Source organism: Xenopus tropicalis, chromosome 6 (genome assembly GCF_000004195.4).
Source record: "Xenopus tropicalis strain Nigerian chromosome 6, UCB_Xtro_10.0, whole genome shotgun sequence".
NCBI lineage: Eukaryota > Metazoa > Chordata > Amphibia > Anura > Pipidae > Xenopus > Xenopus tropicalis.
Genome location: NC_030682.2, coordinates 63,325,683 through 63,345,815, shown reverse-complemented (window position 1 = coordinate 63,345,815; position 20,133 = coordinate 63,325,683). Strand labels below are relative to the sequence as shown.

Genomic DNA, 20,133 nt, shown 5'->3' with positions numbered 1-20,133 from the left:
CAAATTGCAAGAACCTCGTTTTGAACCTCAATAAGTTTCTGACTGCACAGCGAGTTTGGGAGCTGCTAGCGAGTTTTGCATGTAATCTAAAGTGTTGCATGTAAATTTAAGTGTATAGCAGGCGTTTAAAACAAAAAAGGCGTTTGGGGTTTACTGTGCATGCTGGGAGTGCTGGTTGAAAGGAGAAAGTAAGTGCAATTAACTAACTGCTGTGTGACTTGTAAGTGCTACCTGGCTGATTGAGCATACTAATTAAGGGGGTGGAGTAAATCTGGTAAATTCTCAACAGACATTTGGCTGTTTGGTTTGAACCTCAATAAGTTTCTGACTGCACAGCGAGTTTGGGAGCTGCTAGCGAGTTTTGCATGTAATCTAAAGTGTTGCATGTAAATTTAAGTGTATAGCAGGCGTTTAAAACAAAAAAGGCGTTTGGGGTTTACTGTGCATGCTGGGAGTGCTGGTTGAAAGGAGAAAGTAAGTGCAATTAACTAACTGCTGTGTGACTTGTAAGTGCTACCTGGCTGATTGAGCATACTAATTAAGGGGGTGGAGTAAATCTGGTAAATTCTCAACAGACATTTGGCTGTTTGGTTTGAACCTCAATAAGTTTCTGACTGCACAGCGAGTTTGGGAGCTGCTAGCGAGTTTTGCATGTAATCTAAAGTGTTGCATGTAAATTTAAGTGTATAGCAGGCGTTTAAAACAAAAAAGGCGTTTGGGGTTTACTGTGCATGCTGGGAGTGCTGGTTGAAAGGAGAAAGTAAGTGCAATTAACTAACTGCTGTGTGACTTGTAAGTGCTACCTGGCTGATTGAGCATACTAATTAAGGGGGTGGAGTAAATCTGGTAAATTCTCAACAGACATTTGGCTGTTTGGTTTGAACCTCAATAAGTTTCTGACTGCACAGCGAGTTTGGGAGCTGCTAGCGAGTTTTGCATGTAATCTAAAGTGTTGCATGTAAATTTAAGTGTATAGCAGGCGTTTAAAACAAAAAAGGCGTTTGAAACTTAAAAGGCACTATACAAGGGATTGCACTCGGGAGACTGTAAGTACCCAGTTGCAATATGAGTTGCAGTATGATTGCTGGTGTTACTCAGTGTGCATCTTGTCGCATGTATGTGGTCCTGGAGCAGCAGTTCCATGCAGCATTTACTTGTGAGAGATGCAGGTGGGTTTTCCTCTTGGAATCTGAGGTGCAGAATCTAAGGGGGGAACTGGCAGCACTGAGGGCAGCTGCAAACATGGGGGAGAACAGGAGGCTCACTGAGCAACCACTGGCAGGGGCCGGTGTAGTGGGGGGGGGAGAAGGGACAGTGGAGGTTAATGAGGGAGACAAATTTGTAACAGTTAAGAGGGGCAGTAGGGGACACAAGGGTAGGGGGGCTGGTTCAAAGCTTGTACAAACCAACAGATTTGCCGCGTTAGGTGAAGATGCTGGGGAAGGCAGCTCTGAGCTGGCGTGTATGGAGCAGGCTGACTCTCAGAGCACCCTGGGAGCCGGCACCTCTAATACAGGTGGGGGGAGTAGTGCTAGGAAGGGAAGGCAGGTTATAGTTGTAGGGGATTCAATTATTAGAAAGGTGGATAGGGTAATTTGTCGCAAAGACCCTACATGCCGAACTGTGTGTTGCTTGCCTGGTGCTAGGGTTCGGCATGTGGTGGAACGAGTGGACAGATTGTTGGGAGGGGCTGGGGAAGACCCGGCGGTCTTGGTACACATAGGTACCAATGACAAAGTTAGAGGAGGGGGGGAAGTCCTCAAGAACGATTTTAAAAAGCTAGGTGCAAAGTTGAGGGCGAGGACTTCCAAGGTAATTTTCTCAGAGATATTACCTGTGCCACGAGCAACATTAAGAAGGCAGCGGGAGCTCAGGGAGATTAATGCGTGGCTGAGAGATTGGTGCAGGGAGGAGGGCTTTGGGTTTCTCCAGAACTGGGCTGATTTCTCAATCGGCTACAGGCTCTTTGCCAGGGATGGGCTGCACCTCAATGATGATGGGGCAGCTGCTTTGGGGGAAAAGATGGCTAGAGGGTTGGAGGAGATTTTAAACTAGGAGTGGGGGGGGAGGGTGCAGCGGGAAATTCTGTGGTAGACAGGATAGATGAGGTAGTGGGCATAGTAAGGAAAATTGGGGGAGGAGACTTGCTTCGGGATACTGATAATGGCAGGGAGGCCCATAAGTTGTTTACACGTCATTCTCACGCCGGAACCAGTATTAAATGTATGTTTACCAATGCAAGGAGTCTGACTGGTAAAATGGGAGAGCTGGAGGTACTGGCGTTGGAGCGGAAATATGATGTGATTGGTGTTGCTGAAACTTGGTTGAATGAGTCTCATGACTGGGCTGTTAATATTGGGGGGTATACATTGTTTCGGAGGGACAGGGGCAATAGAAAAGGAGGAGGAGTGTGTCTGTTCATTAAGCACGACTTAAAAGCAAATATTAAGGAGGAAGTGATGGGGGTAACAGAGGGAGCTGAATCCTTATGGGTTGAGCTTCTCACAGATAGTAAAGAATCTACCAAGCTAATTGTAGGGGTATGCTATAGACCCCCTAATGTAAGCGAAGAGGAGGAGGCCCAGCTCCTGTTGCAAATAGAAAAGGCTGCTAGTTTGGGGCAAGTGATAATAATGGGGGATTTTAATTACCCTGATATTGACTGGGGCAATAGTACTGCCAGGACAGTAAATGGGAACAAGTTTATAAACTTGCTGCACGACAACTTTATGTCACAGGTTGTTGAGGAGCCAACCAGGAACAATGCTATACTAGATCTAGTGATCTCTAATGACCCAGAACGTATAGCAAATGTGCAAGTGGTTGAACCCCTGGGTAATAGTGACCATAATGTTATTTCATTTGATGTTTGGTGCAGGAAACAAATTTACACGGGGGCAACAAAGACACTGAATTTTAGGAAGGCAAATTTTAGCTCCTTAAGGGCAGCGCTTCAGGGCATAGATTGGGGCATTATGTTTTCTGATAAAAATACAGAGCAGAAATGGTTGTCATTTAAAATGATATTAAATCATTACTGTTCTCAATTCATTCCATTAATAAGAAAAAGTAGAAGTGTTAAGAATCACCCCATGTGGCTTAACTCTGAGGTAAAGAAGTTAATAGGGAAAAAAAGGAAAGCTTTTAAGAAATATAAGTCAGAGGGGACAGTAGCTGCGTTTAATGAATATAAACACTATAACAAGTGTTGTAAAACAGCAATCCGGAAGGCAAAGATAGAAAATGAGGAGCGCATCGCGGCCGAGGCCAAGACTAACCCCAAAAAGTTTTTTAAGTATATTAATAGTAAAAAGATGCAGGTTGAGGGTGTGGCCCCATTGAGTTATAATAACAATATGGTTACAGCGGATACAGAAAAGGCAGATGTGCTTAACCAGTTCTTTTCTTCTGTGTATACAGTAGAGGAGCCAGTGGGCCAAGTCTCACCCAATAGCTTCACTGTTGCCTCAGCTCCAACTACACAGTGGTTGGCACAGGATATGGTGCTTAAAGGGTTACACACGATAAATGTAAACAAGGCACCTGGGCCAGATGGAATACACCCTCGGGTACTGAGAGAGCTAGGGGCAGAATTGCAGTGGCCCTTGTTTCTGATATTCTCAGACTCTCTTTCATCCGGTATGGTACCTAGTGATTGGAAGAAGGCGAATGTCACTCCCATATTTAAAAAGGGAATAAGATCTCAGCCTGGCAATTATAGGCCTGTAAGTTTGACATCCGTGGTGGGCAAGTTATTTGAAGGCTTGTTAAGGGATCACATTCAAAATTATGTAGTGGAGAATGGCATTATGAGCAGTAATCAGCATGGCTTTATGAAGGACAGGTCATGTCAGACCAATTTAATTGCTTTTTATGATGAGGTAAGTAAGAAGCTGGACAGTGGGGATGCAGTAGATATAATCTATTTGGATTTTGCCAAAGCATTTGATACCGTTCCCCACAAACGACTGCTTTCTAAGCTAAGGTCTATTGGTCTTAGTGAAGTCGTTTGCACATGGATAGAAAACTGGCTACAGGATCGGGTACAGAGGGTGGTTGTTAATGGCACATTCTCTACTTGGAGTAAGGTTCTCAGTGGGGTCCCTCAGGGTTCTGTACTGGGTCCACTTTTGTTTAATTTGTTCATAAATGACTTAGGGGAGGGTATTATGAGTAATGTATCAGTGTTTGCAGATGACACAAAACTCTGCAGACCAGTCAATTCTATCCAGGATGTGACATCCCTGCAGCAGGATCTTGACCAACTGGCAATCTGGGCAGCTAAGTGGCAGATGAGATTTAATGTGGATAAATGTAAGGTCATGCACCTGGGATGTAAAAATATGCAAGCCCCGTATAACCTTAATGGGACTGCACTAGGCAAATCCATAATGGAGAAGGATCTTGGAGTCCTTGTAGATAATAAACTTGGCTGTAGCAAGCAATGCCAGGCAGCAGCTGCAAGGGCAAACAAGGTTCTGAGCTGTATTAAAAGGGGTATAGATTCACGGGAGGAGGGGGTTATTCTTCCCCTTTACAGAGCACTGGTAAGGCCCCATCTAGAATATGCTGTTCAGTTTTGGTCTCCAGTGCTCAAACGGGACATTATTGAGCTAGAGAGGGTCCAGAGAAGGGCAACTAAGCTGGTAAAGGGTATGGAAAGTCTCGGTTATGAAGAAAGACTGGCCAAGTTGGGTCTGTTTACACTGGAGAAGAGGCGCTTAAGAGGTGACATGATAACTATGTATAAATATATAAGGGGATCATATAATAACCTCTCTAATGTTTTATTTACCAGTAGGTCCTTCCAACGGACACGAGGGCACCCACTCCGTTTAGAAGAAGGGAGGTTCCATTTAAATATTCGGAAAGGATTTTTTACAGTGAGAGCTGTGAAGTTGTGGAATTCCCTCCCCGAATCAGTCGTACTGGCTGATACATTATATAGCTTTAAGAAGGGGCTGGATGGATTCTTAGCAAGTGAGGGAATACACGGTTATGGGAGATAGCTCTTAGTACAAGTTGATACAGGGACTGGTCCGATTGCCATCTTGGAGTCAGGAAGGAATTTTTTCCCCTCTGAGGCAAATTAGAGAGGCTTCAGATGGGGTTTTTTGCCTTCCTCTGGATCAACTTGTAGTTAGGCAGGTTAGGTATAGGCATTATGGTTGAACTTGATGGACGTATGTCTTTTTTCAACCCAACTTACTATGTATGTTACTATGTAAGAAGATCCCTAGTCCGGAAAACCCCAGGTCCTGAGCATTCTGGATAACTTGTCCCATACCTGTATGAAGAATTCTGCAAAGAATTCTGGAGCACAATTTTAATGAACTAATAAGTATTAAAATTGTGCTCCAGAATTCTTTGCACTGAAATGAGGTTTGTCTGTCATATAAGCTGATGCTACAAGGCTAATTATTAAATTCTGTTGCAATCGCCCTGCTTTCAGAGCTGTGATGTTATGTGAATCTAAATGAATTGCTAATCAGCCTTTTATTGTTACATTTATATTCTATATATACAGTATATTTTGCATTGGCCCCTAAGCTCAGTAAATGACAGCAGCATAGAGCATGTGCAGTGAATCAGAAACTGGGAGCATTTTTGGAGGCACAGATCTTTCCTGCTAAAGGGCTGTGGTTGCCTTGGGCTGGTAGAGAAGCCCAAAACATAATGTAAAACATTTCTAGCCTATTTCTTTAGTTGGGCTTTAATTTTCCTTTAAAGTGTTAAGTGCCATTGCAGGACTATGCTCTCCATTGCTTCCCACTCAGTATGTAGGTTTAGTTTAAACACATTTTTAAGAAGATTACTTATTCTTCATGTAATCCGTAGCTTTGGAAACATTAAAAGAATAAATTATGAGTCTGATGTGATTTCTGAGACAGAGCTGTTGAATGCTAAAAAGGCCAAACATATTCTAGCTCTCTGCTAGGATCAGCTGAAAATCACAGTCAGCTCTAAATTAAAGTTTTTAGTGACATTAATAAGTACCCTTAGTGCAATACAGAGGAGGGGTACTTTAATAACAAAGCACCAAAAACCATGCCACCTTTACATACATACCATTAATGCCACAAACGTACCATATATATACCTACAACAGTGGATCTGGAACTTTAAATACCAGAAATACCATATACACTACACCATAGAAGAACCTGCTTGTGATCCCATGGCCAATGAATCTGTTTATAGTCTATGAATCTGTTTAAACATCTCCATAGAGGACCAAAGTGACAAGTGTTTGGTTCACACTCACGGAAGAAGGTTCTTGGTGCAGATCTTTCATGGTGGTAGGAAGCCTTTACATTAAAAACATTTAGAAAGCCCAAAGAACAAGAGTAAGCATATGTCAACAGGGAACCTCTGTAAATGACCAGCAAATGCTTAGCATATCCTTATGCTGTCATGAGGTGTGTTATATTAACAGCAGTCTTTATGGCATTCCAGTCTGTTTAGTATAACTTACCTTTGATAGCAGTCAAATAAGCTCGCATTTCTCTTTGTAGGCGGGAACCTTCAGCCTGTGTTATTGAAAAATGCAATTATAAAGTGGAAATACTGCTAGTGTTTTTCCAGTAAAAACATTAAAATGTGTATAATTCAAAAATGTCAGATTAAGAAATCATCATTTTTTTTACCACTGGAATACTATTATTTGCATTCACAAACTTCTGCTACCATTTCTGTGGTCTAAAGATTCAGCCCACAGGTCAGTAGTTTTGTACATTCAAACCATGCACAATCTTGGTTTTTAATTTATTAAAAACATCATGCAGCCACATTCTTCATAAAATATATACATATTAGTTGCATATTCACTATCATACAGTATGAGTAGGATTTCTGTGGGATGTATGTTTATTACACTAAAATAGAAATGTACAACTGGAGGCCCACAGGATGTAGCTCTCCATAAAATTTTTACAGCCAAAGCCTTTATATTAGAACCGAATCTTTATGTAACATTCATGATCAAACCCACAAATATGTATTAGATTGGATAACTGGCTCTGTGCATAACAATTATAGAACTACTCTAGAAATACATTTCCTTTCTAACTTCCATGAATTTTGATGCCATTGATATTGACTGATCTTTAATACAATACGGTTAGATTTATTTATCCTCAAAGCCAGTACAAAGCTGGTACTTTATGTACTAAACCAGCTAAAGGAAAAAGGTATGTCACTCCATTCATATATATTTGTGCCCTAGGTCAAGGTACAGTAAATAATTTTTTAAGTTCTAATGACAAAGCCATTGATATAAATACATAGCACTTTATTTATAGCCCAAACACAACATTTTAGTGCGAATGGCAAAAACAGTAATTCCTTACCACAACTCTGGTAAAACAACTCTGTGAGGACAACAGTTATGGCCTTACTTATCAATATCTGATTTGATTTTGGTCAGACATCTATAAGGAAGCTTGAATTATCCATTGGTCAATGACAATGTTAGGCTACTTATTTGGGGACTTGACCAAATAAGATTATCTACCAGTATATGGTTGGCTTTACTGCCCATACGTGTGCAAACTATTTGCATTGCTCTTACTATTGACAGAGAAAAATATTGCCACTAACACTGACATACACTATATTTCCTCTGCAAGATAAGGCAGATATATGTTTCTACCATATACAATTTAAATATTGATGTGTTCTTTGAATATATGTAATTATATTATTTTAGTGAATGCCAATAATGTAGTTCTTGAGTGGGAGGAATTAATTCTCTGTTCAGCTTTCAGTAGGTAAAGCTATGATTCTCAGTGAAGTAAAGAATGATGTAGCACAGTGCTGTCCAACTTCTGTTGTACCGAGGGCCGGAATTTTTCCGACCTACGTGGTGGAGGGCCGATAATGGAAGCCAGTTTTGACCACTCCCCTTTTTAAAACCGCACCCACTTGAAACCACACCCATGTTATCACATGACCATACCCATATTAATGGTTGTAGTACAGCAAAAACCTGCCACACTCTGCCTTCCCTACCATGCCTGTGTGCCATACTCTGCCTTCCCTACCCTGCCTTTGTGTGTGCCATACTCTGCCTTCCCTACCCTGCCTGTGTGCCATACTCTGCCTGCCCTACCCTGCCTTTGTGTGTGCCATACTCTGCCTGCCCTACCCTGCCTGTGTGTGCCATACTCTGCCTGCCCTACCCTGCCTGCGTGCCATACTTTCACTGTGTGTGCCATTCTTGGCTGGTTTGTGCCATACTTGGCCTGTGTGTGCCATACTCTGCCTGCCCTACCCTGCCTGTGTGCCATACTCTGCCTTCCCTACCCTGCCTGCGTGTGCCATACTTTCACTGTGTGTGCCATTCTTGGCTGGTTTGTGCCAAACTTGGCCTGTGTGTGCCATACTCTGCCTGCCCTACTCTGCCTGTGTGTGCCATACTCTGCCTTCCCTACCCTGCCTGTGTGTGCCATACTCTGCTTGCCCTATGCTGCCTGTGTATATGGCACACACAGGCAGCCTACAGTGACACAATGCTGGCACTGCTCCTACAGTCTGCACAATAACTATATATTAAAAAACGTTTTAATTGCAGTACCACCTCAGTATATGTTCTTTTTGTAGTGTGCAGCAGTGGCGTAGCGTGGGCTTTCGTCGCCTGGGGCCGACCGGAAATTTGCCGCCCCTCTATTTAGTTATTCTTAAAAAAAATAGGCAAAATAAAAAAAGCAGCATTAAATTTTTTTTTTTTTGATTGAATTTGAAATGCGGTGCGCATGTCATAATTGTCAAAAGTGGATTCAGCTGTGCGTCCGTGGCTGCCCATGGTGGCATCAGAAATCACGGGGCCCCTCCCATCAGTACAGGACACACAGACATAAAAAGTATTAGGGTCACCCTACCACAGTGCCCCCTAACACTATGCTGGCCAGGCCCCCCTAATGCTATTCTGGCCACGGTCCCCCCATACAACTGCCCCATAGACAGTACCCCCATACACAGTGCCCCCAATTGCCCCATACACAGTGCCCCCCACACACATTGCCTCCAATTGCCCATAGAAAGTGCCCCAATTTCCCCATAGACAGTGCCTCCAATTGCCCCATACACAGTGTCCCCATAGACAGCCCCCTCCACACAGTGCCCCCAATTGCCCTTAGACAGTGCCCCCAATAGGAAGTGCCCCCATACACAGTGCCCCAATTTCCCCATACACAGTTCCCCCATAGACAGTACCCCCCAAAGACCTTGCCCCCCCCACAGAAAGTGCCCCCATACACAGTGCCCCAATTGCCCCATACACAGTTCCCCAAATAGAAAGTGCCCCCATACACAGTGCCCCCATAAACAGTGCCCCCAATTGCCCCATACAAAGTGCCCCCAATAGGAAGTGCCCCCATACACAGTGCCCCAATTGCCCCATACACAGTGTCCCCATAGACAATACCCCCCAAAGACCTTGCCCCCCAATAGGAAGAGCCCCCATACACAATACCCCACAAAGACCTGCCCCCCCCCATGGAAAGTACCCCAATTTCCCCATAGACAGTAGCCACCACACAGTGCCCCCAATTTCCCCCATAGTACATACCCCCAACAGACCATCGGCGGCGGCTCCTTCTCTCTTACAGGCAACAGGCGCTTCTATAAGGTTGCACCTCGTCGCTGACGTGTGACGTCATACGCACGGGCGCAACCTTATAAAAGCGCCTGTTGCCTGTAAGAGAGAAGGAGCCGCCGCCGCCCCTTCTGATACGCCGCCCGGGGCCATGGCCCCCTCGGCACCCCCCTCGCTACGCCACTGGTGTGCAGGGTTTATTTGTGGGTTTCTACTGCTCCTGAGGTGTGAACAGGGGAACAATGGGGGTGATTACAGCCTGAGACTGAGGTGTGAACACTGCAGGGGTTGAACAATGCAGGTATTAAAAGGTGTGAAAAACACAGGGGATTACATATTTAAACAATACAGCCTGATTACAGCCTGAATCTGAGGTGAGAACCATGCAGGGGGGCAGTTAATCACAGTACTGATACCATTTAAAGCTTACACAAGAGTAAGCCATCAAAGCAGCCAGACAGGTGGGGGGCCACACAAAGGGGGGTCGCGGGCCGCATGCGGCCCGCGGGCCGCCAGTTGGACAGCACTGATGTAGCAGATGTTAATTTATTAATGCAATGTAGAAGCAAGGACAGGGATGAGGGTTAAGAACACAGTTATTATAAAGCAGAGGGTAACACACCTTGCATAATTTATAACTGTAATATATTCAAATATCAAATCAAATATCTTTGATATGTAATATCCTAATAAATTAAAGTCCATGTTTATCAAAAAAAAGTTAGATGCAAATAATTTATTATATATGCAAGTGGTAGTGGTTGCAATTATATAACAGACAGAACTTTGGTTTAGTTTAGTTTTCCACATTAAACTCTAGAATATCATGAGCTACAAAATGTCATCCTAATATCTTGCTAAATTTAAACTGAACACAGATTTTTAGCAGGTGGTATTTTAAAGTTTTACAGGCTGGCATTAAGATTGTTATATAATTTTTATAAAAGTTAATAATTAAATGTTACTACAATAAGGCTAATGTCACATTTTTTTGTAAAAATTACAGTAATGTAAGACAAGGTGCTTTAGGAGAGAAATATTTTACCCATACTTCATTGAAATCGCCTACAACACATTGTGGCATTTGTGACTTTTGAAATGCTGCCTGTTGGGCCAAAAGTGTGCATAATACTTTTTGTCTTTTTTTATTTGTTTTAGGAGCAGGAAATAAGGAAGCAATCCCAAAGAAAAAACATTGTGTACATCATTTTACAGCTTTGCATAAAACCAAAGAAAATGTTCATGTCTTCTATGGCGAGCTGTAAAGGTACCATTTAAAAAATCAGTTAGCATGTCTGTGCCAACATTGATACACTTTTTGTACTATGCAGCCTCCGACTGAAGAATATATGATACAGTCATGAGAATGGCTATGTTCTTTGATTTTATGATCTTGAAAACAGGTTTGAGCATGTATCAATATATATATATATACACACACACAAAGGATGGCACACTACATACCATTCCTCGGGTGCACGGTAAGGGGTTCCAATAATATAAAAATGACCAGCAACACCGAGATCTGGTGGAACTAGGAACTAAAAAAAAGTCTTCTCTTTAGTGTTTATTGCTGGGACCCCCCCAAGGCATTTGTTTTTATTGGATAAAAGGCGTTTGCCCTTTAGGAATATTATGTTTTAGTTATCCATTATTCACAAGAGTACATTATCATGTAATGTTAATTAAGCAAATTATAACTTTGTGTTTCATGCAATGTAACTACAGTACATGATCTTTTATGATACATGAATTTATCTCTAAAATATTTCTTCCCAAACCGAAGGGCTGCCTGCAAGACAATGGATCGAAGCATTATTGTAGCTGCTGATTCGAGCATTCATTTTAATGCACTGCTTTACTGAAAGATAACATATTGCTTCTTCGTATTCCAGAAGCCTTCAGCAGAAAAGCTAATTATTTCAGTGTATAAATAGATCACTTGCCCAGATTCTCACTTGTGCATTCCTGTTATTCATTTGCATTTATTCAAAACAAAGTGTGTCTGAACATTCACTTAAAAATTTGTATGATCATGTCATTCATGCAGCTGTTTCAGACTCCCTAATTTTAATACTTTGCAAAGCAATATCTGAAGATACAGTTATAAACAGTTTGAATACATCTTTAGTCTTGTGAAAGTACATTGTATATTCATAATATTCTTGTAAGTATTCCTTAATAAGCAAGGTCAAAGCAATAAATAGATTTTAAAAGGGCATGTGCTATAATAATACTGTTCTTTTCTGTCCTGGTTTGCCTGACTGATTCTAATGTACAGAGCAGTTGTAGCTGCAGTCCTGGAGGAAGAATTTTCTGCATATTTACAATAGAACACTATTTCAAGATTAATATATAAGGAGTCATTTCCAACCCTGGGAGTGTAGGAAGTAAGCACACCTCTTAGTGCTCACTTACAGATTAAAAGTCCTTGGTGCATGCAATAAGGCGAGGGCCCCAATGCATCAGTGCCCAATACACACTGCATGCCAGAGGTCTCTGGAAAAGGTAGCTCTAGGGATGTTGCAAATATGTAAGTATTCAGCTGTTATTCAGACCACTGCCTGGTTACTAGAGTAAATTGGACTTTAGCAACAAGATAGCTGCTGATATGCAGAGAATTATGAGAAGAGAATAACAAAATAGAAAAAGAAATCTTGGCAAAGAAAGAGAAGAATCAAATTACTGAGGAAAACCTCCCCTGCTGTGTTACAGACAGAAGGATATTTTTTCCCCCAACACCATTACATGCTTCATCCACCAATGCTAGTAATTATTTACTGTCAGGAATTTTAAATAGAATAGGTTATATAAACGACAAGACAACCCAACCTGCAATGACTGAGCACCTAATGACCCCTTTGTCTTGATTCCTTGCATCTGATTAAATCTAATTTTGTCATTGATTTGTTGTTTATTTAAAAAAAATAAATAAATCAATATCTAGAACATTTTATTCTTTCTGTGACCTGGATGACTGCAAACTATGTCAAACTAGTCAGTTTTTGTATTTGTATATTTTAGCTTTTGAAAAACTCCCTGCATAGAGTGCGTGTATGGGTGTCTGTGTGTGTGTAATCGATCAACAGTGCATACCATATATTGTTTTTTGCTTGTGATTATTATTTGATAATTAATATAGGTTATAGGAATATATGAAGTAGGTCAACTGTGATTTTTGCAGGAAATTCACAATAGTGTTGTGTATTGCTATTTTGCTGTTACACTACATATTTTGCCTTTGACTACTATTAGCTTATTATAAATTATATTTGGTAATTTATATTTATCGAAGCAAATGAGAGTGACCTACCTCTTGCCTTTTGAAATTCTGTACATATTCCTCAAATTGTTCATCTTTTGTTTCATCGGCTTTCCCCAACTTTTGAAGCACCTGGAAACACATGGTAAATGGTATTTAATCATAAAGAAAATACATGATGCATGGCCAAAAAAAACAAACAAATGAAGGTGGAGTCAAAAGTGCCAAAAAATGGACTCAGTCAGCCATTTTTTCACTTTGCACACTGCTTTCCTGCAAAAACAAATTGCTTCAGGTCTTTGTGCTCTGAAAGGCCGACCCCCTAAAACACAGGCCTGCTTGCACTCAACAGTACTACATTCATGAGGGTTGGAAGGGAGGAGGTAAATTCCCTAACATGCACGTCATTCACATGCCAAGTACAGGTGCAATGTTGGTACCCACAGCATACTCCTTACTTGTGCTTTATTCAGGAGGCCCTATCCTTATCACATGCTAAGGGCAAGGCTTCTTTGTGCCTGTGAATGAGCAGTTTACAACTTTGGATAAAAGTTCAAGTGCTTAGTATACGACCACTAAATTGCACAATTTTGTGCCCTTAGTGCTCAATCACTTGCACCATACCATACCCATAGTAAATGAGCTCTAAAGTGTATTTTGTAATGGTGTTAGATTGTCTGCCATAACAGAGGATTATTACCGAGCCGTATTGCAACGTGATGTACATATGGCACATCAGAACACTTCCTTCAAGCTTAGTTATTCTAATTCACTGGCCTTACTGGCATATGAGGATTTAAACAAGAACACATGCCATATCGGATTATGAAGTGGCACTAAGTTTTTCCTTTTTACCTATCCTTTCTAATAAATACATGAGATTTGTTATAAGTGAACAGTTTATAAACCATGCATATTTACCAAAACTGACTATTACACAGTAATAGCAAGATGATTACATAATTTTTGGTGAAATTTAGAAACGTTTAAACTAATCTTAATATTTTTGTATTGGGAATACTTTAGTTTTCAGGTCTAAAAAGAAAAAAGGTGTAAAAGCATTAACAATGCACTGTATTTATAGAAATCACACTCACAGTAGGTGTGCCATGCTTGGCATAAATGCAAATTCATAGGGCTTTAACTTGTTCTTGCACCATGACTTAATGGTAGAAAAATACTTTTCAAAATATTCTCCCATAAATGCAACCTGTTCACCTGTTGTTTTATTCTTACATAAATCATATTATTGGGAAAAATGAATAAATACACAACAAAGTACTAGACTGTAGAATGATTATGATTTGATCTTGCCACATTTAAAAACAATACTGTTAATTTATTATTTTCTCAATGTCTTTTTATAGTTTAGTTGTTTTAGATGACCAGTAAATTTTACCTGCTGACTGGTTACAATGGCTTAATAGACCATTTATTACACTGCCCTTTGTTGAGGACTATTAGACCTGACGAAAACTTTGCAACTTTTACTACATCACTATGCTAGTAGCCCAAAGCACAACGATTGACAGATATACTAAAATCAGGATGCTAATTAACTAAAAACTCTCCCAACACACCTGCCTCCATTCTCTAGTGTGGAACCTCAGCTGGGGAACAGTAAAAGCTGGTCACGGGTTGGTCAGAGAGAATACTCCCAGGAGTTAGCTTTCAGTAATGTTCAAAGGGTATAATATTTTTTTGGATAACCAGTGTGGTATTAAAAAGTAGCACCAAAAAAATTAAAGTACTGTATAATGTATTTTTGGCCTGCACTAATAAAACTATTGTGCTTCCTTCAGAAACTATAGTTTATATAAATAGGTTGCTGTGAAGCCATGGGGGCTTGATAAAGAAACTGGATGGGTTCCAAAACGTTGGCCTGTTTTCTTTTAATACATTACAAATAAAGCTTAAGTTATATGTACAGAGATATCTATGGCAAATGGGTTCGATATCACACCTAAAACCTGGAATGTATTTTCTAGAAATGAAATAGTTAGTTTAGAATACAGCACAAAGTTTGTCTGTTTAATAAAACCTTTTTTCAAACATGACACAAATTAAATAAAATTAATTATTATTTAACGACTGGCACACCCTATATAAAATAATCACAACTTTATTACGAACACATTGTATATATACAATATTATATATATATATATATATATAATTATTATATTTACAGTTTGGTCTCATAGAGAATTTACAGTTTGGTCATTTCTATGGGACCAAACTGTAAATTATATAGTTATAAACAGTGCTTAGTGTTCTCATCAGTTATATTAGGAGCTTTGTGATGTAACTTCTGTAACATGACTCACTGAAACTTATATATTATAATAATATTATAATAAATAATGTACCCCCTGTTGTAAAATATGAGGATATTAGAAGTCATCACAGAGTTCCATGGCCTGTATAAAAGTACCCGGAATTCGGCCTTGTGCTTTTATATTGTCATGGAACTCCTCTGTGACTTATAATATCCCTATATTTTACAATAGGGGGTACATTATTCACTATATAATCGATGCTTAGTGTTGTCATTTCTGTCACTTGACTTAATAATTCTGGTGTATTATAATAAATAAAATATGATTGTAAAAGATGAAGATATTAGAAGTCATCTCAGAGTTTGCCTTGTATGAAATAACTCAGCCTTTGGACCTGTAATTTCTCTGTATTTTACAATAGAGGTTACTTTATTCAGTATACAAATTTATGGAAACCAAACCACCACACTCGACAGGAACATTTTACAATTTAATATTAGTATCACAACATGCAGACTTCAAGTTTGCATAATGTAATATAATTTTTAAACATTCCTGCTGAGCTCTCTCTATTTGAAATGTGAAATGTTGCTGAACTGCATTACTCCACTTTTGTAACGAGGCAGGGGTTTGAAGTACTGAAACAATTGAATTGGAAATTAGATGTCTGAGATGTTTAAGGGGATAAATCCAGTTAATAAAAGAGCCACAATCTATTCATAATTGACGGCAGTGATTCCTATGGTACCTATGGCAAAAATGAATAACATATTTGGTAAAAAGAAATACATTATAGGAGGGCATGCATGGGACTTCTCCTTTATAGTGTGCAGAAAATACTGCAGGTTTTATATCCTAAATTGGCAGGCCCAAACAAATGGAAAACAAAAGTAATTAAATAAAAAAAAAGCAATTACTACTCCACCCAAACACAACTTTAGCTTTTTGAAAAGTAAACATAATTTAAAGCAACTTTGCAATATACATCTATTCCAAATATGCATTTCATTATTTTTAATGTAATAACATGGTTTGGAAACAGGGCGCCCTAGGCAACCCAATCAGCCACCCTGCACCTACCCTCTCATGCGCACATGTGCAATGCCTTGTGCGCACTCGGGGGGTGGGGGGATTGACCCCGTCACTTAATGAAAAGAGACAGGGGCAATGACAACGGAGCATGTACTAGGGGTAGGCAGGAGAGGTACCTGCCTGGTGCCCCCCCTCCCATTGTTGTGCCCCTAGGCAGGTGCCTATTCTGCCTACCCCTAGTTCTGGCCTTGTTTGGAACAGTTACCTAAGCCAAGACCCTGTTCTGCTGGTGATCTGGCTAACTACTTTGAGACTCAAAAAAAAAAAAAAAGTGTAACCGTAGACAACTGATCTCAGCCTGCATCCTCCAAATCCCACAATCCCTTGCACATGTGATGTCAATAAGGAAATTAACATCACAGTGCAATGCATCATGGGTTATGTAGTTCCTGCATGCTGTATTTAAACTGTGGAGAAGTGGTTACAATTTGCAACATCAGTGTTTTAGTTCCTCCTCCCCTAACAAGATTTCAAATGATACATAAGAGAAGAATGGATTTCCAGCTTGAGTTCAGCATTTAAAATGGTACTTATGCCTTTTGAAGGAACAGATTATAGTAATAGGTATATTAGGGGTTTCTGTATTGTGTGGGGCTCTTTAACAAATTTTGGATTGGAAGCCAGAGTTTACCTTTAACAATGCACAAAGATATATTGGTTTGTGCAGTGTGTGTGTGTGTGGGGGGGGGGGGGTAGATAACTGAGCTGATCCAATGCAACTTCATCACTCATCTATGACTAGAAACAGAACTGCCATAGCCATTCCATCCATTACTGCACATAGGAAGTTCAATACATGAGTATTTGGAGATGATCCCTGCTGGGGCTATATGTAAGTAGCTTCTGTAAGAGTATCTGCATTTGCTTTTCTCATTTGGAATAAGTTCAACACCAAGTAAATATTTGGTCTTCTATAATAAAATAAAAATACTTAGTGAAACTTGTAAAATAGTACTGTAAGGATGCTCTTGTGTGTGTGTCTATGCTCTTTTATTCTGCTTTACCTAACTAGTATGGATCTAATGCTTCTTAACATCTGACTTTTGCAGCACTGTCAGAGCTCAGTAAGTTTCATAAAAACTCTGACCCCATTACAGCCATCTTCCCAACAGAAAGGTATTATCTCTTAGTCACCTGCTGCTTCTTAATAGATGTGTGATTTGCTTCAATCCCTAAAATAGCCACTTACTCACTTTCTCAATACTGTACTAAAACTGCCATTATAGACTAAAGCAATATCAAGAATAATTGAAGTTTTCCTTGAGTGAAAGAATATTTAAGATATACCAGTAATTATCATATTTAACATATTAAAGGATTAACGCAAATGTGAATACATTCAAGAGTATTCTTAAAGGGGATCTATCGCGAAAATGAAAATTTCATATAAGCTTCATCTTACTAAAATAAAAGAAAACCAAATATAAATCAATTAAATATTCTGTACTGTTTATGAAAAAAATCAAGTTATTATTCAGTATCTCACTCTCAGCAATCTCCATGCTCTCTTCATGCTGTCTGGGTCAGATTTTGATAGGTAGGTCTAATACATCTTTTAGGGTATGTTCTAGAGCTAACTTGAATAACCAACTCAAGCACAAACAAAAGCTAATAAAATAATAATAATACATGTTCCATACCTCCCAACATTTGAAAAATGAAAAGAGGGACAAAAAGATTTGGCGCGCGCAGTGTGGCAAAAGTTTTTGACCACGCCCCAATTAATACATCCCATTTTTTTCTAAAAATACTCCTTTTATATAGTTGAAATGGCGGGATCAGATGCAAATGTGCTATACCCTCATACTGTACTACCTAAGGAAAACAATATAGCAACTCCTACATATAAAATAAAAATATAGAGAGAAGGCAGTCAGTTATAAGTGAGTTATAACTATGTACCAATTTAGCCCCCCCATACACAGTGCCCCCAATGGCCCAATAGACAGTACCCCCCATACACAGTGCCCCCCATTGCTCCCATAGACAGTACCCCCCATAGAAAGTGCTCCCATAGAAAGTGCCCCCATAGACAGTATCCCCCCATAGAAAGTGCCCCCAATTGACTCCATAGACAGTGCCTCCCATTGAGGTCATAGACAGTGCCCCAATAGCCCCACAGACAGTAGCCCCCATAGACAATGTCCCCAATTGACCCCATAGACAGTGCCCCCAATTGCTCCATACACAGTACCCCCAATTGCCCCCATACATAGTACCCACAATTGCCCCCATACACAGTGCCCCCCCATAGACAGTAACCCCCCATAGACAGCACCCCCCATAGACAGTACCCCCATACACAGTGCCCCCATAGACAGTACCCCCAATTGCCCCCATAGACACTCCTTCTTCAGCGGCTCTGCTCCATATGCGGCTACTTGTGCAGCGGCGACAGGCCCTTTTAAAAGGTTGGTTCAATGAATGTCCCGCATTTTCGTAATCTATTAAGAAAATGCGGGACATTCATTGAACTATAAGGAACAGCGGGATGCGCTATTAAAAGCGGGACAGTCCCGAGGAAAGCGGGACAGTTGGGGGGTATGCATGTTCTAGGCAGAAGGTGCAACCGCCCAAAGGATGTATTAGACTTAACTGTCAAAACCTGACTGAAACAATGTAATTCTCACCAGCTTCACACAGCCAAGCTAATGTTCGAGAAGAAAAGTTGCATGAGTTTTGTCATGGATATTTTCTGCGCCAGCGTTTTTTTTTTTTTTTTTTTACAAACTCAAATTTTGATAAATCTGCCCTGTAGTAAAAACTTTGAAGCTTGACTGAAGTTTAATGGTAGCTTCAGAAGTATCTAATGTACAGTATACAAGATGATACAAGGGAAAAATAAGTCAGTACAGAGTTTAAAGTTATAGTATGTCAATTAGTAATCAGGCTACAAGTTTATAAACCCCAGCATCCATTCATCCAAGTCCATTAAAAACAGTTCTATATACCCAAACTAAATTCGGGCCTATAAATCGGGAAATTTGCAGTACCAGAAGATCTGGTTTGATGATACAAGGGAAAAATAAGTCAGTACAGAGTTTAAAGTTATAGTATGTCAATTAGTAATCAGGCTACAAGTTTATAAACCCCAGCATCCATTCATCCAAGTCCATTAAAAACAGTTCTATATACCCAAACTAAATTCGGGCCTATAAATCGGGAAATTTGCAGTACCAGAAGATCTGGTTTTGTTATTTTAAAAGCACAGCAATTTTCAAGCCAAGAATAAAATATATATTGCAATGGGATTTACTGCAGCTGTACAGCCACAATCCGTTTACAAAATACCATTGCAGACCTGTTACAGAAGTGATTTATTCTTGTATACACTGAACGAAATGTGTCAGCAAATTGCAAATGTAGATTTATAATACTTTATGTGCTTTATAAGATATTAAGCAATAAATCAAAGGAGTTATGCAGGATCTTGTCTGCAGAAAGATGAAGGTCTCATTGGCATTCACTGGCAATAGAAAATTAGCGAGATTGAAAAACAGTGACAGAAGGAACAGTGGTCTGTTAATACAGACCTTTGAACTTGTGTGTAGGTGTTTGTGTGTGGGTGGACTAAAGATAAGGACGTGAAACATATACTTCAGTGCTCTTCCTTAGAATATACATTGTATTACATACACTGTAAATGCCAGCAATATCTAAAGGTGGAAATATGCTGCCAATTATTATTTGGAATTAGCATGGCTATGCAGTCTTTTCAGTTCTAAAAGGTCATTTCTATAAATGTACGAGAGTTGACTGTTTAAACTTATGGGGTGTTAAACAAGATTAGGGATTGCTTTTCATATCAATTATTTGTCATTATACAGGTATGAGACCTGCTACCCAGAATACTCAGGACCTGTGGTTTTTCGGATAAGTGGTCTTGCCATAATTTGGATTTCCAT

General features: G+C 40.0%; 1 protein-coding gene across 5 annotated transcripts in view; it reads right to left on the bottom strand.

Moving 5' to 3' along the window:
• Positions 1–20,133, bottom strand: part of amph (amphiphysin) — an 81,598-nt gene that overhangs the window by 44,289 nt on the left and 17,176 nt on the right. For all 5 annotated transcript variants that reach the window (XM_031903182.1, XM_031903183.1, XM_031903184.1 and 2 more), the window contains exons 2-3: positions 12,909–12,989; positions 6,476–6,530 (exon numbers count right to left, since the gene is read on the bottom strand). In XM_031903182.1, the coding sequence (XP_031759042.1) occupies positions 6,476–6,530; positions 12,909–12,989 (136 nt within the window). The remainder of the gene's footprint in view (positions 1–6,475; positions 6,531–12,908; positions 12,990–20,133) is intronic.